The 23985-nt window shown below is 43.1% G+C and overlaps 1 protein-coding gene across 2 annotated transcripts in view; it reads left to right on the plus strand.

The window, feature by feature from the left end:
• Positions 1 to 767: 767 nt before the first annotated feature.
• The window catches only part of OGFOD2 (2-oxoglutarate and iron dependent oxygenase domain containing 2), a 472935-nt gene continuing 449717 nt past the window's right edge, over positions 768 to 23985 (plus strand). Inside the window, exon 1 of one of the 2 annotated variants that reach the window (XM_069619641.1) lies at positions 768 to 1127. In XM_069619641.1, the coding sequence (XP_069475742.1) occupies positions 978 to 1127 (150 nt within the window). In that variant the 5' untranslated portion in view covers positions 768 to 977. The remainder of the gene's footprint in view (positions 1128 to 23985) is intronic. The other variant, XM_069619642.1, reaches the window with a different exon arrangement.

The following is a 23985-nucleotide window of genomic DNA, read 5'->3' on the forward strand; positions in this document are numbered from 1 at the left end:
ACTTGCGCCGCAGTCCAAAAGAAATACCGAAGAACCGAGTTATCAGCATTAACTGAAAGACAAAATCCAAGGAAAAAAGATAACAAACGGGTTTATTTTTATTGTTCATTAAAGCATTCATTTTATATTGAATGTCAATTCTAATTCGAAAAGTTTCCAAAGTATAATCTTTAGGTCTACTTTTAGATTCAATGGGAATCAATGCTTTATCATAAATTACCAATAACAACCGCTGTCTCTACATTCTAGTGTATAAGCACGTCATGATAGCCCTAACATGACGCCGAGAAAAAGGCCCACCTTTCCCTTCCAAACTCTGACCGTGACAGCGCCGAACTAGCAAAGTACAACCCACAAGCAAGCACAAAAAAATGAAGCTTTCAAATAAATGTCGCAGTTCAACCGAGGTTATTCGAAAGGAGCGACCAACACATGGGCAGGGTAAACCTTTTGCTTCTGCCTAGAAACTGAAGATGAACTTCCATATCACAAGTTGAAGATGATGTACTTTAATGTAAACACGGCGGCCATTTTGCAAGGGAGTATTTCTTCTCGTGGCAATCGGAGCCCCTGCATATTACACTAAAAAAAGTGCGGCTTTTCGCTATCTTAAAGTAAATTTCGGGAAAACACGAAATTAAGGGCAAAAACGTGTATTCTAACGTAACGTAGAACAGATCTGCTGTGGTTAGGGGTAGACAGCACCGTTTTCCAGTTGCCGTAAGTCATTTCGAAACATCCACTTCCGTAGCCATAGTAACCGGTTTAAAAAACAACCAGCTTTCTCCACCTGCCCATTACAAGATGGCGTTTACATTTGTATATTTAAGGCCGTAATGCTGCTGTTCCCGTTCCAAGATGACGCAGGGTGTCCTGTCAGTTCTACCTGTCAATGTAACTAAATTCCCTGTCCACTACTGAGCTTCCACCCCCACCCCCTCTGTTCACCAGCGGGTCCTGAGGGTGTCAGGTGCACAATGTCAGCGGAGCGGAGGCGCCAGACCCGTGTGAGGGAGGAAACCTTCCACTGCTGCGCCTGTTTTTACACAGACAACATCTTCCTGGAAGATTACCACATGCATGTCCGCTTTCAGGATGAGCAACAGTTCAGGAGGGACTATGAGGGGGTAATTCGTCACCTGCTATGAATTTAACAAGTCTATATATTTTTATTAGGAGTCTCCTGCCAATATATCTAGTCTCATGAGGAGGCTACCTAATAATCCCCATTGTTTATTCTTTACTACGCCTAGTCAGAAACTATGCATGTTTATTAATAAATATGATTACTATGAATACAAAAAGTAAATGAACAATATTTCAAACACGTGAAAAATAATGTACATTCTCAAGATGCTTAACTGTTGTAAGTTCACTATTGAGGGCTCCACTAGTGAATTTTTCAACACCTAAGCATTGTGGGGGCATTCAGGTGTGATGCTTGGTGCACAGCCTCTTGTCACACGGTGTGTTTCTGCTTTCAGAGACAAAATGTAACCTACCTCTAAACATGCGTTAATATTAACCCAGCTTTAAGGCACAAGATTGGTCCCCCTTTCTCATTTGCTGTAACCCGACCAATCGTGGCACGGGCATTTTCTTGTCCTTGTGGGCAACTTGGATGTAACTAAATTCGCAGTTCATCCCTTGGGATTGGGAACAGTCTGTTCTGGGAACTTCCAAACTATTGCCTAGAGTTATTTTAGTTTATTTTATTGTCTTTTTTTATAAAGTGCGAACCACCAGCTGTGCTGTTTTGTACTACTTCTTGTATTTGAAGGGTTTTTGTGTGTTGACCCGGGGTCATCTGCATAAACTTCACACTCAACAGCTTCCATGTATTAAACAAGCAATCATACGTTAGGGTTGTATTTCCGATTCATTTATCATACTAACGCCACACATTGTATCTTTGGCGAAATATTGGCTACAGATTTATTTCCAAACTATAAACACACATTTTCTTCAAGGGAAAATAGATCGTCAAAAGATCAGCAGACAATGCAGGGTCCTGCTATGACCAATTAGAATTTCAGCTTGTGTGGCTGCCACACTACATACTGTGTTTATGCTCCTTTTTAGCTACCACACACTTTAAGTAGAGAAGGTCCCAAAGCAGTATCTGACTACCAGCTGGTCACACATCTACCTGTCAATGACTTCTAATCTGTTGTTGCAGTCTCGTTTTGACGCTTTTCCATCCCTATGCAAGTGGATCTACCTCATGGGACCTAATAGCCTTCCACTTGCTTAGCCCTGCCCCTTTCTCACCCTTAGTAAGTGTTAGATCACAGGGTGTCTATCACCTGGGCATCCTAAGTGGAGGGCAGACAAAGAAAAGGGCAATTACTGTTTGGGACTGGAAAGGGCCAGTTACACCGCTTGTCTTACACCAGGTAGACATCACCATGTGTCTCCACTCACCACAACCCAGTTTTATCATCTCCAGGAATCACACAGCCAAATGTCCAAAGCAGCTACCTTAGCAAACCTTGTTAATATCCCTTGTACACCCATAAAACCTGTGGCTACTATTAGTGTCCGCCCAGTTATGATGGTTAAAACCTGTTCAGCAGACGTCCACTTTCAGGGAGATTTTTCATTTTTATGCCAAATCCCCTCTACTTGTGAGATCCCCAGCACTTGAACCCCGTTCATTGTTTTTTTACTTTGTTCTATGGAGTCTTGCTTTCCTTTATACTTTTAAAAGGTATCTGCGTTTCATCTTTGCAGCACGTTTTGTGCAGTGTTATTGGGAGGGCTTTGGGCACTCCTTTTGATATTCTTTTATTTTCCTTAAGAACCACTGTTCTCGAGGCTAGAGGGATAATTTTTATCCTTCCTAGCTTTTCCTTTTGTGTCATCAGCACACACCACTCTATGTGGAGTGCCGGGGGGATACCAAGCATCCCCTTTCTCACTGCTCCTGTAACATTTCTATTACAGTGACAAGCATTTATGGCTGGTGGCAGCAGACGTGTTCTACCGACTTTTGTGCAGTTTTTCTCTTGCAGACTGTCTTAATAGCTGCGGTTATGCACAGAAGGGTCACCATTGACCCAAAATGGTGGCTTCTTTCTTTTATCGCCATTTCTTGTGTTGTTGTCCTTTCTTGGCCCTGTGCCATCCTGGTTGGGGGGAGGACCTGGTTTGAGTTTTGTCTTCAGCAGGAATCCCTTGTGAAGCCTGCTGAGGCTGCAGTATGTCTGCAAGGACAGGAAACAGGGGAGTGGGAAAAACCAGTGAGTATTTTAGAACCTAGTCCCCGGGGGTCCCATACTCGGGTGGCATGAGAAAGGCCATTGCTTGACCTGATCCTGGGGGCGGACAGACAAGGGAGGATCAACTGGGAAGAGGGTCCTCGGGCAGTGGGGGAGAAGCACCCGATGGTGAGACGTGGTATCCCCCTTTTCCACAACCCATTTAGCCTCTAGCCCTGATTATTTAATGGGAAACTACAGATCCATAAATCCTCCCCACGTTACATTGACAACACTACTGAGCTGCGGAAGATGAGGAATGAGGTCAGACAGATGTGATTTTACTGAATGAAAAAGTAATGAAAACTTTTTTAATGAACATTTTTGCTGAAAAAAATACCCATTCTTCAGTAAAAATGTTTAGATAAAATGTTTGTTTTTTAAAATTCTAAAATCACTGCATACCCAGACAGATTATCTCTACTGACTTGCAATAACTCTGTCCCTGTAATGCGGCCAGGCAAAGTCAGGTACGTAATCCTAACTATATACACCTACTACTTGTTAACACTCCTGTACAGGTGAATAAAAGGCACGCACAGGCACATACACGAAAGGAACCGCTCTTTTGGGGCTGATACGAACCAGGTGATGGAATTCGGAAGGCCAAGGGGCTGATCTGCAGTTACAAAGATCGAAAGAGAGCCAGGTTAGAACCCCACACTTTTGGGAAGCCGTAAGCGTTCCAGGACTGAAACCGTGTGAACAGAACAAAGATACTTGAAAGCAGCCCGCGAACCATACCGGGTGAACAACAGAGTTTGGGAGGAGCAGAGGAGGTGTTGGTAATGACCTTGACTGCTGCTTGAAGAGCGCTGATGAAAGAAGACTGTTTAACACAACCAGTGAGTTATTGAAGGCAACAAATGCCCGGTTTGTGTTAAAAGTAAAAGTAACTGTAACTCAAAAGTTGAAGGTTGCGTGTGTTCTGATAAAACGTGTCATGGAAAGGACAATTGCTGAATTTTAAAACAAATGTATACAAAGTAACAGAGTGATGCTGCAAGGCAAAATCGAACATTCAAAAGTCTCTGTGAAATGTTGAACAGGAACCTAAGGCAAGAAAGTAACCATGATCCAGAAAGAAAGTTGAATGAATGAATGAAAAGCAAAGTATGTAAACTCACAATATGCCCAGAGGGCAAAATATATGAACCATGAAAGAGGCCCAGAAGGCAAACCAAAGGGAATAAGAAACTACAACTACCAAGAGGTATTGGTGTTTTAAGAGGAGGAAGATTGTGCATTGTAGAATTATGGAGAGAGAGGTCGAAGTGTTCATGCAAAGGTCTATGTAAAATCCTGCAGTTTCGAAAGTCTTTAACAATGAAAAGACACCTAAGACAAAACATGTGATGGGATACCCCATGTAGAGAAAGACTGGCTCGAGCCCGGCGAAGGGAAGTTTGTGCAGACCTGTGTTGAGTTTAAGGGTCCTTTAGGAACGTGCATGCAATGGATGGGATCACACAAAGTAACTCTGAGTCAAAAAAATAACCGAACCAACTCAGGAAGATGGCAAAGCTCTGTTTTTATTAACAATGATGTAAAACAGGGAGTTTGCAATGAACATCAACGGACGTACGCTCAGGTTCTCTCGGCGATGTTCACACAAACCATATCTTTTGTATCGCAAAATATGTCGGAGGTGACATCCTACTACATGGCAAATAATGAAAAACCTACTAAAGTCGGGATTGGTTTAAGGGGAAAATCTAAGCATATCTTCTATAGGAACTAGGATTGGGATTGGCTGTCCACTATCAGGTGGACAACATATGCCTACCTCTAAAACATGTAATCTTCAGAAACATTAAATACAGTTTCTCATTGGTTTTCAAACTATAAGGTCCTTCATTATATGGACTACTACAATTGGTTGGCACGCTTGAGCCATGTCTGAAACATTCAGTTCACTTAGCAGCACGTAAGCCCAGGTGCAAGGAGATGGGGCATGACTCTACCTACCCACCCAATTAGCCCAATATCTCTCATCGCCCATGCCATCAAGATTGTCTTTGAACTTGGCCTTGCAAAAGTATCCTTATCTTTAGAATACATGGGAGTGAAAGCTCTCACTATCGTGTTATGGGATGCCAAGTCCTAACCCTGTTTTCATCCTTGGCTCACGTGACGGGAGACCACGGTCAATTTTACAGGTTTGAAATGTTTTGAATGAATAAAACTTGGCACTCTTGGTATTTCTTTCTTTGCACCTTAACAAGGGATGATTTATCCTTTGCGTGTTCGCTCCTTTCCAGAATAGATAGCTGACCTTGGCTGCTTCAGTCTTGACTCCAGGCCAGACAACCTCGCCATGCAGCTCCATGGTCCTGCTTATTCTTGCTGCGACACAGTTTTTCCCTTCTCTCTTCATGGGTACTGGCTTACTAAATTTATGATGCCGATGTCCAGCTTCTATACAATGGCGGCTTTGCCTGTATTCTATTCACTATGTATAGCCAGCTTCTATGATGTCTTAGTCTACTTGTGTTTCAGCATCTGTACAATTATTAAACAGTTGATTTTCTACAGCACTTCGTGCACTTGTAATCTTCTTCTTCATATTTAAAAGCTCACTTAATTCTTTACTTCGTCATTAGGCTCTGTAGGATCCATACATCTTCATTCAGTATCTCGGCATGTCGTACATGTCTCTTGTGACGTCACTAGCTTCTTTCATATTCCTTCAGGGAGTTCCTCCCTTAGGTTATCATCACTTGGGGGATACATTTGGTAGAGTTGTCTCAATGGGTATTTTCTTTCAAACAAACGCTGCTGAATTAGAACAACTGCTGGTGTCAACACAGCACAATCTCAGGTCTCCAACATATGGGAGGAAGGGGACAGGGTCTCCTGCAAAGTTATACAGCTGCTCCTCTACACCCCCCTCCTTTTTGGTCGAGTCCTCGACTACCTCCTCAAGGTTTTCTACATCGTGGTATTTTCTCTTGAAGTGTTTCTTCAGCGTCCTTATTTTCATCACCCCCTTTTGGGTGCCTGCTGATTTGATATGTTCATCTACACTACAGGCAATGTAGTTACTCTGTCCATTCGGGGTACAATAGACCCATCGCCCCACATGCCTCTTATGATTCTTTGGATACAGAAACTTTGTTCCCTTGGGTGCTATGATGCAAGCCTTTAAATATTTTCTGATAGCATCATCAGTCAGCTCCTTGGCATTTTGGTTCAATTTTGACAACCTTGACTTTCATTCCCACTACCTTTTTATGGCTGTTTTCTTGCATTGGGTGATCACTATCTTGACTACGCAGTATTACTCCAAGAACCGTGAATATATTCACCAACCACTGTGGAATCCATGAAAACAAAGAGGCAAACCAACTGTCATCTTCAATATCATCTGTCTCATCTTCCATCTTAGTTCGCACGTCTGTCAACATTGTTATGGCCTCTGTCAAGGTCCCATTCTGACCGTCGTGGGAAGGTATTAATGTGCAACATGATGGCCCGATTTTGGCGCAAACTCCTCCTTCCATCACTGTGATCATATCAATGATATACCTATTCTGGAGGGTCATCGATCGTATGGCTCTCAGCTCCTCCTTAATAGAGTTAAATCCCTTTATGGTAGCATTAATTGTCTGCAGAATTTCCCATCTGGTAATTTGTACCCATTTGGCGTTCGCTACTGTATGAATTCCAGTTATAAATATGGTTGTCATTATCATAGCAGTTTTGCTGAACAATTTGTGCTCCTCAGGAATAGTATCATACGCTGTTATTGATTTGGCTGAGAAGTAATTCTCTCTTTTCATCCATAGGATTTCAAGTGATCTTCTTTTTCTGAAGTGCCCACTTTTGGAAATTCGCCAATGTTCAGATTGCTCTGAGGAATCACTAATGCTGGAACATGGATGAACAACAGGGAACATACTCTGTCCCAATCCTTGGGCAACTTCATATAGGCTCTATATCCACAAGCCCAATATCGATCCATAAGGACGGCTGTCCCTTCTCCCATCCTGGGAACTTCAGTTGTCTTGCATTCTTTGTTACATCCCACATGGCTCTTTCCATGTCTTCGGAAGCATAGTGTTGCATTAACCAACTGGATCACAATTACTGGTTCTAATTAGTCTTCTACCCATGTCAGTAGTTTGGAGTGCTTGGCCTATGACTTAAAGCATCCATCAATTTCTGCACTTCTTGTACGTAATCTGTTTTCAGCAGATGGGCTGCACAGGACATCATTCCTTCTTCCCATCCCTTCTTGGTATGCACTTGTCCATAGATCAATAGTTAAGTTTGTTCCCAACACCCAGGTGATCCAACTATTTCCGTTACATCACGGCAATTCATTTTCTTCATTTCTTTAATGATCACCCGCTCCTTTCCTGCAGGAGGATACACAAGCATCTTGCTTTTTCATCCAGGCTCCTTCTCCATTTTTAGGGTCTTGATATAATCATCCTGGTATGGAAACAACCATTTTGATCTCCATTGCAAGGTCACCCAACTTCCTTGGAACTGTTTGGGGTGAAATAACCCTAAATCCCATAACTAAAGGCTTGTGTCAGTTGTGAGGGCTCCCCCAAATTGAAATGGCTGTTTGAATTAACATAGCAGGAAGACCTTGCAAAATGTCAAAGCAAAAAGGTAGCAAAATTTGGCATCATAAATTGAAGATGTCTAAAAATGTGAATTGCCTCATCGAAGTGGAAGACATGAGAAAACGTTTGTGAAAGATCTGGAGTGGCTAAAATCATATTGGCCAAAACGGCAGCATCCAGCATGTAAATAAGTGTGCCAAGAGTGTGTACCAGCCTGCACAGCAGAATGAAGCTTTTCACTGTGACCGTAACAATTGCATGTAAACCTCAGTTTTTCCCTTTCAATTAAAGACCTGCTCTTCAAAATGTGTGCAAAAGTGTAATAAAGGAACTGTAAGTTTTGTTCATCATGAGAAGACACAATAATTCGCAAAGTCTACATGGAGATTTTGAATTTCTGCAGAGTGGAAGCCATTCACGGCTGGAACGTTTTTCAGTAACATTGCAATTGTGCGTTTAAAAATCAACACTTGGAGCTTCCACACGTTCAGCGAAAGTTTTTATAAATAGATTTATGTTGCCCTTTTGTGATCACTGCTTGTAGGAAATACTTTTGCAAGGGTTTCCATGTTCAGATTTTGTGCAATTGCTCAGGTTGGTTAAAAACTGCTTTCAGCAGAGTTAGGCCCCAAATCATGGTTTCTAGTTGCATTTTCCATGCTAGAGAGTCCCGCACTTGTGAAACTAGTTCTTCTAAGCCATTGTCAAGGGGATAAGATGAGAAATGCTGCTGCCCTCCAGTTATTACCAAAACCACCCAGGCCGTCATAAACCTGGTTGTTTAGCCTTTGAAGCTAGGGCCTACTCTAAACAAAAGCCACCCTCTTGATGTCGGAGCCTCAAAAACAGATCCCAAAGGAGGGGGGTCAGAATGAGGGGTTTCACAACCATTGCACGGAATGAGAGATATGCTGTTTATGCAATAACGTGGGAAGTATTAATCATACACTATTCATGTTTGGATTTATGAAAAGCTGTTAGTGAGCTGCTTTTGGTGAGCCAAACGATTTTTGTGAGCCCTACACAATCCAAGTTATTTAGGAAAATATTATGGGGCATTCTTGGTGTGACTGAGAAATATGAAAAATTGAGGAAGCCTGAAGAAGGTGATCAATATTCTGTCCACCGAGTGCCAGATTATTCATGAATATAGTTGGGGAGTAAATGAGGAAAAACTGTACCTCTGCCATAGAATAACCTACATACTTCTAGGTAGGATCATTTGATTCACCAAACAAATATAGTGTCTAAAAATGCTGTCATATGTGCCCAAATATGATGGGAAAAGGGCATTTGTCATGCAGTAGGATTTCCATGTGCAAAATCCAGACCCATCCCATTGTCTCCGTCATATGATGGATAAGGTATCCTCCCTTGGCTTCCCAGAAATCTCCCATATCGGCCCACAAATGGGAGGGAACGACCACTGCTATATCAGTTGAGCGGGTAGGCTGACAAATCAATGATGTCATTTGCCTTGTAAATAGGTTACTCTGCCTCAAATGAGGACTCTCCTTCCAAATCTTGAGGTGTGCAGCTGTCAAAATCTGGATCCCTCCTTGGAGAATTGGGCCTAATCCAAAGCAGAAGCCAGGAGCTGGAGTAGCTGATTTGGAGGACAGAGAGAGGCCTTGACTGACACCTTGATTGTCCCTGAAGCCCTGTGCCCCTGTGGATGACCATAAAGCCCCTTTTTCTTGTGTATAGACATCCCCAGCAATAGATTAAACATGTACTATCTTCTTTAGCACTACCTTTAGAGATTACCCATGGAAAAAATCCCATATCTTATCTGTTTGTGAAATTGTCATTTTCCTATTGAATAGTATTTTACTTGTCTGTGCAGTGTGGTAACTCTCCCATTGACAAATCATTTGTTCACCTGTGCATCTGTCATTTTTCCTATTTAACAAAACCATCTCTCATTTGCCTGTTGATTGTAGTCCTTTTCCACTTGAAAAGTCCTTTGTTTGTCTGCATATTTAAGTCATTTTCCTGTGGAAGAATCTGTAGTATGTCTGTGCATTTCCGTCAATTTAAGAATCTCCAGTTTTGTTTAGATCCCTGGTATATTTTGCTCATTAGATCAATTAATTTCCACATTACTTCACGGGATTGCAATAGTTGGCAATCAGAACAAACTATTTTTTCCCAGTATCTTGCGAGTTAATACAAGTATAAAATATTCCCCAAGAAGCCATTTCATTAAAAGCTGAAAAACGAATTCTTCCATGTATTAAAGGTTGTTTTTTAAAAACAACTTCCCATTTGCATCTGTCATATTAAACACAAAATCGTTGTTCCTATTGTGAGTAATCTCTTTGCCCAAAGCCTACCTGTGGGTTGCCTCTGTCATTTAACTGAAAACCAATTTTCCTATGTAAATTCTCTTTTGCCTAAAGCCTGTCTGTCCTTTACAGTCTTGGAAAAACAGGTCTTTTACATTTTCGTTTCTCTCAAAATTTCGTTTTCTCTTTTAAAAATCATTTTTCCAAATCTTTCCATCTTCACTTTCCTTCTTTTGACCACGGATTTCAAATTGCATCCCTTTTTCATTTATCTGTCATTCACAGTCTTAGAAAAACGAGTGTGATTTACATTTTCGTTTCTCTAAAAATGTGGCTTTATTTAAAAAAAAAAAAACAATTTTTCCAAATCTATCCCTCTTCCCCTACTGTCTCCTGAGAACGGATTTACAACTGCATTCCCTTTTATTTTTTTCATATGTTGCATGTATAGAAATTGAGTTTCCTATTGTGTGCCAGCTTGTCTGTTTTTGAAGCCCTATTTGTCTCCTAAAAGCAAGCAGCATGAAGTGCCCTTGTGGCTGTCCCTTAGCAGTGGTCCTAATAAAGTAAAAACTCATTTATCTATTATAGAAAACAAATTGTCCTATTCTGCTTTTAACCTGGTGAAATTATCAAGAATCCTTTGTGTGCGCATGCACTTTCCTGTGGGTTGCATTCATTTTCATGGTGTTTTGAACTGTTCTGAAGCTTGCCACACATTGGTGACTATTGTAACTGTGCATTACATTTTTCCGTAAATCACAAATTAATAAATATTCACGCAGAGTTTGTACGGCAGAGGTTGTCTGCAGTCCACGGCAGTCCACTCTGCATTTGTCTTGGTGAAGGAAAGTGAAGCGCAGTCTCTCTTCACGGTTGTTGGCTGGGGGCTGGCCCTTATAATCCAGGGTCCAACACGAAGCGGTACGCGGAATTTGTACCGCAGAGGTTGTCTGCAGTCTACGGACTCCATGGAACCAAAGGAGCAGACCCCATGGTTCCTTCTGTAAAACATCTTAAATCGAAAGACAGAGGGATTGCAAATGTTCCCCCATCAGACCCGCTCAAAAGTCCTTCCGGGCGGGTACACCGAAGCCAGTTTACATGCCTGGATCGTTCCACAAAGGGCCGCGGGAAAACGGTCCCCTTGAAACTTGATCATCTGTCGACCTCACTTACCTTATATACTTGTTCCGAAACGTCCAACACCCAACATTTGCACCATTCTGACACGGTGAGAATCGCAGACTCGGCTTCAGACTCGGACCCAGACACAAGTCTGAGCCCAGCAAATGGCGCTGGCGAGGAAAGCCCATCGAAATGTCACTCAGCCAGCGCCCAGGTCCTCCCGCCTACTATGCATAGTATGCAAGATTCAATCAGCGGGGAAAACCAGTGCGCCGCAGACAAATTCTCTATCCACCAGCCTCGAGTTTGGCGGTAGAAGGAAACCGCAGTTGACCAGGAACCCATTGACGAGACATCCCCCGGCTGGCAGACCTCCGCCGAGGCAAGTGGTGTTCCGGACGTAGGTGCCGAAGGGCGCCGCCGGCAGGACCTCAGTCAGCCGGTCGGGGTTATAGCCTTGTCGGAGACGGCACCTATGACAGCGACTTTGCCACTGTCAAAAGAAGTAAATCCACAATTCAAGGAAGCCCTGTTTAAAAAACCCGCCGCCTTCAAAAACCAACTAGTTGGATCAGGATGCAGCACCATTATCCATACAAGTGATGATACATGAGGAACCCACGAACCGTGCTACAAGTCTTGGCAATAACGGGCCCACTCCAGATGGAACATATAATCTGACTAATTTACCTGGCCCTCCCGCCTAGAGGCCGCTGCCTCAGAGTACTGATTCTTTTGGGTCAAGGAACGTGGGGGACGATGTGGAGGGGATCCCCCCCCACAGGCCCGTCCCACTGCCACCTACCCGAACCTTTACCTGCAAAAGAGAGAAAAGGCGTTAGCAATTTATAAAAAGAAAGTCCTGCTTAAAAAAGAGGCAAAGACACATCCGAAGTGAAGACTACGAAAGTCCAAGAGAAAAAGCATTTGGCTGCAAGTAAAAAAACAGATATGGGGAAAGGTTCCTTTACAAATCCTTTAATGTCAACTGCCTTGAAGGACTTCTTTACAAAACAATTTAAAAGAAAGCTAGAGGCCGTACTTTCAGATGCTGAGCTATTAGATGGCGTTCATGACATCCTACCTGCATTAAAGCAACGCAAAACGGGGCCAGAAACGTCTCACAGTGCCCACAATGAGGCAGAAGCAAGTGAACCATCTGAATCACTTGACATAGTCATTATGAACTCTTCTTCTGCAAACGAACCAATAGTTGGGAACGGTCATACGGAGCCATTCGAAACGACCATTGAACCAGAGTTAACCCCAACCATCAAATCCACGAGTTCGGCCCCATCAAAGACCCTAAATGAGACGGACCAATCACAAACATCTATACTTAAGAACGCGCAATCTTCAAAATCAGACCCAGTCCCGCCGAAACAAGCATCTTACGGCCAACCTCAGGACCCCAAGCTACATGACGCCGACCCTAAACAAACTGACATCATAAATACTAGAAATCAGGATGCCAGCGAATCGCATGAAAAAGCACACCCTACTCCTGACACGTCATTAGAGAAAACAGGCTCAAAGAAAAACAAAGATCATGTACTCGGGCGAGATCCACAGGGACATTACCAAGAACATCGTAAAGGGGACTATACCCCGATCAAAATTAGATCGAGTGAAATATTTGCAAACATACACAAAGACTCGCCATCAAAAAAACCTGACCTGTTGTCCATAATGTCGGCTATTACCATCGCTCTTGCCCCCTATAAACAACTCCACGAAGGATTCAGTAATGATGCATACCAAATTAATTTTTGTAGAAGGCTTTATAACAGCCCTTGAACAAAAAGCTACGGAGCGTGATCGACTTTGGGAGCTAAGACTCATGACCCTGGAAGAAAAACTTAAACATCAACAGGACCCCCTTCCACTCAATATAGAGCAAACAAATTTAGGGAAAGGGAGAAAATCAGTGGTTGAGGCAAAACGTGAACCACAGAAAAGGCCAATGACGGAAAATATAACAGCTTTATCAACACCGAAAGACACAACCAAAGCTGTATTACCAGATATAGCGGTAATCAACTCTGAGAAAAATACAGCACGCTCCATGCTGGAACCTCAAAAAAATAATGCTATCAAAGCGCCTGCCTTATTTAAACTAGCCAGACCTCCCGCACAATTACAAAATAAAACGTTGAAAACAAAACTAATAAAGCAAACAACTATTTCGAAAGGCTCTCACCTGGACGATCACAATGTGATTGAACTTGACAAGTCACCAGTGACACGAAAAGAATTTATGGCCAATTCCTCACTAATGAATTTAACACTTGACCCAGATGAAGTGGAAGTCTTTTATGACTACACCAATGAGGATGACGTGTCTAAAAATCTGAAACATTGTCCAATTGATTCAAAGCCCAAAAAGAAACCGGATACAAACCGGGCACTAGAACGATCATCAAACATAACATCAAAAAATGCAAGAAAAGACAAATTGAATCACCCAGAAAGAACGAAGTCGTCAACATCCAACAAAAATCAAACGAAACAAGGGCCATCTAGCCAACATAAGCCATCAAGTGAACAAAAAGGGCAAATGGGAGAAACAGATCCAACTAAAAAGTACACTCAACACGACCGTATGAGACATGCTACAAAGTCACATTTTACCCGTATCTTTAAAATGGAGCAACTAGCATCTGGCAGAAACTATATGGTTCTAAATAGAAAATCGGTGCTAGAAATACTTGGAAAAGTTTGAAAACAGTACATTAAAAACTGAAGATTTCACTTTGAACCTTATTACAAGGATAAAAAAGCAAAGGCCTGCTTGCACATAAAGACATCGGCACTCCATGAAATCAAACAAGAAGTATACTCCGACTTGGAACATTTAGGGTTCAGAATATCAGAACTACCATGTGTCCATTCCGTTACTGTTAAATACACGCCTACAAAACAAAGTAGCCACTTTGTAAAAACTCAGTACAGGTCCAAGACGGAGAACTACCATAACAACAGAAGAAATTAACAATCTCATGGCACAAGAAACTGGCCATATCCAAGCACGACCAACCCTGACTGTCATAATGACGATGGAGCCCATTACTATAGGTCTGAAAACTACGATAATGACAGAAGAGGTAGAGTGAGGTCAGACAGAAGATTTATACTAAAGGACCAGACGAATAGGAAAGCACCATGCGTCCCAAGAACAAACCAGGAAGATGGTCTGAGGTAAATCTATCAAAAATGGGCCCCCTACGGAATCATAGCTGACAAGGACTCTCACAGCGACCATGGTTCATCTGGACTTTGGAATTGGCTGAAAGATGCCCTAAAAATGAAATCTACAAAATAGCAACCAAGGAATAAAAAGAACACAGAAGAAAATAACACCCTTTATTCCAGCGATCTGACACCAACAGAATTAATAACCATGGGCTCTTGGAACACACGCGGCCACGTACACTTAGCAAATCCTGAGGCACAAGACTTGGAGACTTTGGACATCATTTGCCTCCAAGAAACCTGGCTACAGGAAAAACCTGCGTTGGATGGCTATGAAATCCAGCGATAAAAGGACTACTAGGGCGACCAACATCGGGCCTCTTGACGGCAGTACGATCTGGTTCAGGAATTACAATGGAAAAAAAAGTAGTCGAAGCCTACGGGATCCTGGCAACTTTAGCCTCATGGAATAATACAGTCAAAAAAATGTTGAAGCAAACCACGATGAAGTTGGGAATAATAAACTTGTACTGGAACCCACAGAGAACCACTAACGCGTCCTTTTGTATGGCAGTATCCGACACATTGGACAAACTACAAATTGAACTAGAAGCCACACACATTATCTGTGTGGACCTAAACGCGAACTGCAATATATTCTCCGACGTCAGCACTCAGAAACAACCCAGCCTCTTGACGATGGAGCGAGGAAAGACTTGGATGAACCTCATGAAGAAAAGACATTTCCATAATGTAGCAATAACATGCAGCAAGTACCCAAGCGGCAACTTTAGATTACATCTTTGTGTCTCAAAACTTACTATACTAGGTTGACTTATCTTCACATTACATTGACCTCTTCCTGCCCACAAAAAGAACTCTACAAGTCAAACGTGGAGCAAAACGCACACCAGATGCGTCTTAGATAAACAGCGGCAGATGTAAAACATATAACAAATAAATACAATGTCAACGTGAAAAACGCCCCCTCTGGCGGAAAATCAGCGAGACCCAACTACCTGCCACTCCTGATGGCTTACAAGCAAGAACCCAAGAAAGGCAGTAAAAAAAAGAACGCAAACCATGAATATGAGAAGACACTAGTAACGAAAAGAAGAGAGTTAAGAAAACTAAAATGGTCTGCCCGCTTGCACGACTCGGAGGAAGGAAGAATAAAAGTGAAGGCCGCTATAAGGAGCTGTAAAATCTGGCTAAGAGATTATAGAGCAACCCTTTACCAAAGTGATGGCGAGAACATGCTAAAAATCTTAACAAAAATACTAGAGACTTCTGGGCACTGATAAAAAGTAAAGATCTCCCAACTACCAATCAGCTAGTCAATGCGGACACCTGATGCAAAGACACCATCCTTCCCGGGTGGAAACAAATGGGCTGATTTTTCAGTCATCGAAGACATTAGAGCATTAATCTTGAAACTCAAAAGATCAAGAGTACCGGGACCGGACGGTCTCACTAACTTCGATCTCAAACAGAACCCGGATGAGTGGTCAATTTTTATAAGTAAAATCTTCCACCAATGCAAAGTAACAAAGCAGATTCCGGTATCCTGGACCGAAGCTGTAGTGGTACCAATTTCCAAAAAAGGCAAGCGCGACAATCCATCAAACTACAGACCAATCGCGCTGACGGACATAATTGGAATTTTTTTTGCTTCATTACTACTTCAAAGATTCCAAAAGTGGGCCATAACATCACCAAGTGCAGATCTTCTCCAAACTGGCTTTTTGAAAAACACGAGCACCAGCATTAACATCTTGCTACTCAACAAAATAAAAAATAATATCAAGACTGGTGCACCAAGAGTGTTTTTGGCATTCATCGACATGTCACAGGCCTTTGACAAAATCGATCGACAAAAACTGTGGCCTAAACTCAGTTTATGGAACTGTCCCGCTGAAATCTTAGAACCAGCAATTGCTCTCCACACCAATACCAAAATCCGAGTACGATTGAGCCAACAGGGTCTACTTTCAGAGGAAATTAATTTGGAGCGAGGAGTAAAGCAGGGCTGCCCTCTGGCACCCGCCCTCTTTACTGCATATATCAGTGATTTCCAACATTCCGAAGCTTCCGTCAGATCATTTCCGCCTAAAATGGCTGATCACTTAACATCCCGAATCCTATACGCGGACGACCTAATTCTTTTAGACCAAACTCAAATTGGTCTGCAGCGTCAGATATCTAACCTAGCAGAATATACCAAAGAAAACAACTTGGAAAGTAACATAGCCAAAACTAAAGTACTAATCCTTGACAAAAAGACAAACGGGGAAAAAGAACAAAAGTCACTGGTCACTAAATAACACAAAAATAGAAGTCGTCACGCAATTCAAATACTTAGGTATAATGATGGACTCAACAAACAACGAAAAAGCAAATCACTTTGGAGTAAAACAAAAATCTTGACCAGCCAAATTAGGCTGGTAGACAGAAGATACGGGAAATGCTCGTTAACACCAACAATAAACTTCTATAAATCCAAAGTGGTCCCTGCTCTGACCTATGGATGTCATGATTCCTGCCCCTCATGTCCCCAGCCCTCCCAAGATGTCAGGCTGGAGCCAGGCCACGATCACCTACAGGACCCTCCAGGGCCTCTCCATCCCTCCAAAGACCCACTTGGAGTCAGACTTGACGCTTTTGGCATCACTCACTCACTCCCATAGTATAACATTGGGGATTGGACTTGTAGTGCTTTGATGGGGACAAGATGGATGCCCCCACATATTTCGGTTCCCAGAACGGCATGTGCAGTCTAGTCTTTTGGGTGTGCTTCAGCCCAGAGACACTTGGGATACCCAGAGACTATTTAAGCCATGCAAAGAGAGAGAAACATGCTTTGTGTTTTCTGCACCTGCAGCGTGACACTCACCGTGTTCGGATCGGTCTCCAGTAGGCCTGCATCTTTCTTCTGCACTCAGCTCCTGCAAGAACAAGAACACCGTTAGGAACAGCCTTACCTTGCGGCGCTTCTGCCCATCATTCATCGCTTCTTCCGTTCCGTGGGCATCTTCGGCGGTGTCATTCCCATCCCGGCACGCCGCTTCCTAAGGAAAAGGGAAAAGAACAGAAAAAAGGCATTAGTAAGCATTCAGCAAATCTTTGAAGCTCGTACAGTCTTTAAAAATAAGCAAACGCTTACCTGAATCCCAGCCACTCTGGGGGAACGCTGTCTCCGGAACTTCTCATCCATCTGCAAGAGGGAAAAGACACTCCAGGTTAGCGTGGAAACCTCTAGAGGCGCCGCATACTGCACTTACTCACCACATTTCTTCTTCATAACCGGCATCCACGCTGAAAACGTCGCAGCACCTAAAAGACACAGTAAAATAAGTCAGTTCAATACAAATACGAAAGGGTCGCATTGCACATCGCGCTCTCACTCACCTTCTGCGCTACTCATCTCAGCAGCACGTCGCCATCCCCGGACGCCGGCCATCATCTAAGAAAGGAAAGGAACAAAGTTAGAGAACTGTTCAAAAGACTCATTATACTTACCTGTCAGAATCTTGCCAGTGAAGTAACTAGGCAGCAGCGAGCTTGCATCAAACAACGTGCCCCTGCGCTGAAAGCAGGACGGAGAGCACACTATCCAAGAAAACAAGGTGAGCTGTGGATCAAAGGGAAGGTTTTGTCCCCGGGGAAGAAGGGGTTCAAGCACACAACTCTACCAATCCTGTGTTTCAGGCCCAGTCTCCAGTCGAATAGCCTCCAGGGAAGGGTTTGAGGTCGTAAGAGGTCAGAATAGGCTGAGTGACGTCCCTGTGGACACCAGGTGAGCGTTACACTTCTTTATCCATTTGCAGACTTACGTCGGGAGTGCACGCGCTCCCTCCTCCTGCCCCAAGACCGGACTCTCTTTCCTTGTCTGACATGTCCAGACCTCAACTAGTGTGGCTATCATCCTCCTCACCCTTGTCTAAGTTCAGTCTGCTCAAGGACAATGCCCAACGTTCATCACTGAACAGGTTTACCTCCTCACTTTATGATTGAGCTACTGGGGATCGATCATCATTCCCTCGAGTTCCATACTCGCTACCTCATCTTAACTGTTCATAGACCTTATCGATCCTTTCTCCAATGCTTTCCGCATCAAATCTTCTTCTAGCGCTACTCTAAATACTGCTAGTGTTACTTCCTTTATCTGAAGAATCTATTCCACTCTGTACCATCGTATTTCTTCTGGGCTCGGCCTCATTTGTTCTTTACGAATGAGACTAGCATCAAAACAACATTCTTTTTTTAAATTATTTTTTTATTCTTCATCTGCTTCCCTTAGCTTTCTTGCATCCCTTCTAATTCTTTCTTCCTCTTGCCTTTGTTCTTCTCCTTTTCCTACTCATTCCCTCCTTTCCTCTTCTTCTCTTCGTCTCTGTAATCTTTTGTCCCTTAGTCTTTGTGCTTATTCCTCTTTCTTTCCTTTCTGTCCCTTTCTTTTATCGCTTTTTGTCTATTGTTGGACTTTCTTTGTTTTTCTGCATATTCTTCAATTTTCTCTTGCTCCTCCTGATATATCTGTTCTCCTCACTCCCGACTTTTCCTTTACTGCTCACCCTCTTTTAATCTTTTCTCTCATTCCTTATCCTTCTTTTCTTGTTCGTCCTGATCTTCTCTTTGCCTAACTTTTCCCATCTATCTTGAGTAATATCTGTCCTCCCAACCATTTGTTTTGTACAAGCGCTACCTCATCAGCCTTATCTTTTTCTCCTTTCCATCTCTTGATGTCTGTCTATATCTGTCAATTAAATTTGACTGCTCACTTCTTCCTTCCTTGTCTTGTATACATTTAAAAATATCTTCATTTCTTTTATTCTCTTCCAGACTATTGTCACTACTGTAAGCGGGGGGTTCATATTTCTGATTACTGTACCCCGTTGCTGCTCTTAATTCCTTCAAAGGATACACTCCTATCTCTTCCATAGCAACACTCTTTGCTTCAGGCAAGGTAAGGGGAGCTGAGGGCTCAACACCTTCCCCCTTATGCTGATTAAGCATCCACTCCTCAGGTGGCGGGTCTTCCCTTTCTTCTTGATACATTTTTCAAAGTTCTAAAATCGCAAACTTTTCTCTAATTTCTTCCTGTAAATGCGGCATGCAAGTATTTGGTTATGTGTTGTAATACTGCTCTTGCCAATTTTCCTCCTTGTGGCCACAGCATGAACATTTTATCTGCTGTGCCTTTTACCCTTTCTGCAGTGTACTGTTTGAGCTTGGGCATATGTGTTGGCAGTGTCTTGCATAGGTGCATGAGAGGAGTAGCCGCCATAATGACAAGTTTCAATCGACTGTGAATATTTACCGGACCGCTAAAGTAAAACTTTTGACCTCCTTTTAAAACAAATCTGAGCAAACGCCATCAATCGCTGACCAATCCTCATGTTTCAATAGCCTATCTGTCCTTTTGATTGGCTCCAATTGTTCTTGCTACACTATCTTTAATCACTGTTACCTTCTCAACTCTTCACAATTTCTATTTCTCCTCGATACTTTACTCAACAAACATTTAGACTAGTCAGACATTTACACATTATAACCACTGTGATCTCTTCTTCCCTCGCCTTTCCTTTTTACCCTATCCAGGGTTTAAGACATCACCTTACGCGGTCTTGACCGCACGTTTTAGAATTCACCCTACTCCCGCTGGAGTTTGAAATGTCTTCTAATTCCCTGAATTGGAACTCTTAAGTGGCCTCTCTTACCTCTACAATTATTTCCTTTTACTCAAAAATGATCACAGTCCCGTACCTTTATTTTGCAATTCCCCTTAGTCTACTCACCATTCGGTAATCAACTGGAGGTCTTCAGTATCGACTCCTCCTCCAATCCGATCACTTCGCCCTCCGTCCGCAGAGCGCCAGTGGAAACCGGGAAGGGATTTCTTTAAAGGGGGGCTTGCCCACCGTCTCTGTTCTTCTTGCTTGTAAGTTTATTTCTATCGGCTGCTCTCCATAGGAAACTTCACGATCTTCCAGTTAATGGCGGAGGATGCCCGATCGCCCAAAAATCTGGAGCTGAACTATTTTGAATCTTGGAACCATCCGCACTGCTACCACATAAGCTTAGAGCCCTTTAGGAACGTGCATGCAGTGGATGGGATCACACAGAATAATTGAGTCCAAATTACCGAACCAACTCGGGAAGATGGCAAAGTATTGTTTTATTAACAATTATCTAAAACGGGGAGTTTACAACGGACGTGCGCTCAGGTTCTCTCAGCGATCTTCACACAAATCGTATCTTTTATATCAGAAAATACGTCCGAGGTGACGTCATGTGGCAAAGAATTACAAACCTACTAAGGGTCGGGATTGGCTTAAGGGGAACATCTAAGTATATCTTCTATAGGAACTGGGATTGTGATTGGCTGTCCACTATCAGGTGGACAACATAGGCCTACCTCCAAAACATGTAATCTTCATAAACATTAGATACATGGTTTCTCATTAGTTTTCAAACTATAAGGTCCTTCGTTGTATGGACCACTACAATTGGTTGGCACGCTTGTGCCATGTATGGAACATTGGGTTCACTTTAGCAGAGCGTAAACCCAGACCCACGTACAAGGAGAGTGTAACGCTTACCTGAACTCTGCGAGAGCGCCCAGGTCTGGTGCGAGTGTTCTAGAGAAGTTTTCTTATGAGCTGTGGCAGGCAGGTTCTGTAAAGATTGAACGTGGATTTAATTCCTTGGAATACCTTAAAACCTACAGCTCAACCATTATGTCTTAAATTGAGACTTGCTCCAAATTGATTTCTCTGTAGAAATTGGTGTAACAGCTTGCCTGTGGTTTTTGTTTAATGAGCTCTCCATCCTGCTCTGGTGCAGGGGCGCGTGTTCTGAAGAGTTTCCTGTTGGAGTGGCACCATCACCAGGACATGCAGGGATAGCAGGGCACCTTGAGAGTTTATTAGGGGAAAGGAAAATACTAGAGTACTTGCATTATGAATGGTATGCAAAGATAGCCCAATTGTTATGAAGGAGTTTTCCTGACTGGAACCTAGTATATATGGGGGTTCGGTCTGAGAGCTGAGCGTGTAGTGATATTCAATAAAATGGGCAGTGGAGTAAACTAACACACAGAGCGGGAATGCAAGAACTCTACGTATGGAGCCTGCGGTGGTACCCAAGCTTTTAAATTGGATGCTACTATTGTCAGAAACTCATGGGGAACTAGGTGGACATAGTCCACTATTAATTACTCCAGTCTCCAGGTATAAATCATAAGACTGTGTATGTAAAATGCTTTTACTCCCGGAGGAAACAATTCAGGATTATATAGTCCTTTTAACTCCTTATGGCAGGGACCGCGTTAACAGTAGCGGAACTCTGGCTATTTATAGAATGTAAGATGTGAAATAACTTGAGGCTAACATTCACTGAAAAAACACAGAAAACTGCTAACTTGTCAGATAACAGGAAATATATTACTTGCCTTTGGTAGAACGAGGGAAGTCTGACTTCTCGTTAAGAGCCGAAGATACCTGAGGAATATTGTTCTGATGCAGCGCATCTGACTGGAACGCCTCAGACTTCATTCAATGAGGTGACAGGAAACGAAAACTAGGTGGAGAGTGGACGGGAAGGATAATGAGGAAATAATGGAAATGGGGAAAATAAAATAAACTGGGAAGGAATTAAGAGGACATAGGAACTGTGAAAACGAATGCTGACAGAGAACGGAGAACCGCGGTAAGCGTTGCACTGCGACGGCAGATACAAACGCGAAGCGCGGACCATCCAGGGGGCGGGGCTTATGAAGGAAACGGTGCTCAAAGCATAGACCTACACTGCAGAACCACAGGGAACTAACTGGGCGGCCATGTTAGGGGATCAGGAAGTAATTAGCCAACCATAGGAACATCCCACTTCAGGACCCATCTCGTCTATTAACCCAAGAGTGCCAGGCTAAAGACCAATTCTTTTGAACTCTTTTTGGATGAACTGTTCTAGGAATCTTGCCAGTGATCATGACAGTATTGGAGTATTGGGGCATGACTCTACCTCCCCACCCAATTAGCCCAACATCTCTCATCGCCCATGCCTTCTATCACAAAGACTGTCTTTTAACTTGGCCTTGCAAAAGTATCTTTGTCTTTAGACTACGTAGGAGTGAGGGCTCTCACTGTCATGTTCTGGGACTCCAAGTCCGAACTCTGTTGTCATCCGTGGCAGGAGACCCCGATTTGGTCCATTTTGCAGGTTTTAAATGCTTTAAATGAATAAAACCTGGCGCTCTTGGTGTTCTTTCTTTGCACCTTAACACGGGATAATATATCCTTTGCATGTTTGTTTGTTTCCAGAATAAATGGCTTACCTTGGCTGCTTCAGTCTTGACTCCATGCCAGACAGCCTCGCCATGCAGCTCCACGATCCTGCTTATTCTTGCTGCAACAGTTTTTCCCTTCTCTCTTCATGGGTCCTGGCTTACTAAATTCATGATACCAATGTCCAGCTTCTATTCAATGGCGGCTTCACCTGCATTCTATTCACTACGTATAGCCAGCTTCTATGATGACTTAGTCTACTTGTGTTTCAGCATCTGTACAATAATTGAGCGTTTGATTTTCTACAGCACTTCATGCATGTGTAATCCTCTTCTTCATATTTAAAAGCTCACTTGATTATTTTTTTTTAAACAAATTTTATTGGTTTTTACAACAAACAAAACATAACCATCACACCCGACATTTTCAGTTACAAGCTTTTTAGCGTACATTTGCATGTTATTTATTACTGTCTTCCCCCCTCCCCCATTTTAACTCGAGCTTCCACCTCATTCTTCAGGCTTCCCTTCTCTTGGGGTTAATCCCCTTCGCCGTTCTCGGGCGTGGCGCATTCACTGGAGTTGACCTGGGAGGATTCTGACACTGTGGCTACCACTTGCCTCCATGCTATCAGAGGTCCTACTTCATCACCCCCCCCCCTGTTAGCTGCCTCATACCATGCTACTGTCTCGGCATCTGCCCATTTCAGAAGATCATTCCACCATACCTCTAATCTGGGTCTACCGGCTGCTTTCCAGCTCATGGCTATTCTCCTTTTGGCCAAAATGTAGGCCAGGTCCTTGAGTTTGCATGCGTGTTTCAGGTTGCGTGGTCTGGTAAATCCCCCCCCCATCATGCACGCCCAAACCGATTCCACATCTAGGTTGATTCCCTTTCAGATAGTCGTAGCTTCATTTCATCCCAAAATGTTCCCAACTCCGGGCACGCCCAGAACATATGGATCATCCCGGCATCCACCTCCCCGCACTTATTACATTTTTGTACTTCTGTACTTCCAAACCTGGCAATCTTTCGAGGAGTCATCTACGCCCTATGATTGACATATAACTGAATCTGCTGCAGCCTTGCATTCCTGGACACCTTTTTGTGGTATCTCTGAGCTCTTTCCCACTGTCCGTCTTGCATAGATTCTCCCGCCTCCTCCTCCCAGTCCTGTCTCAATTGGAGCAACTCCTTACCCACTCTGGACATTACCAGTTTGTAAATCTGAGATGTCCCATGCCCTCCCTCCGAA

This window comes from Ambystoma mexicanum, chromosome 10 (assembly GCF_040938575.1).
Source record: "Ambystoma mexicanum isolate Mex_15411 chromosome 10, UKY_AmexF1_1, whole genome shotgun sequence".
NCBI lineage: Eukaryota > Metazoa > Chordata > Amphibia > Caudata > Ambystomatidae > Ambystoma > Ambystoma mexicanum.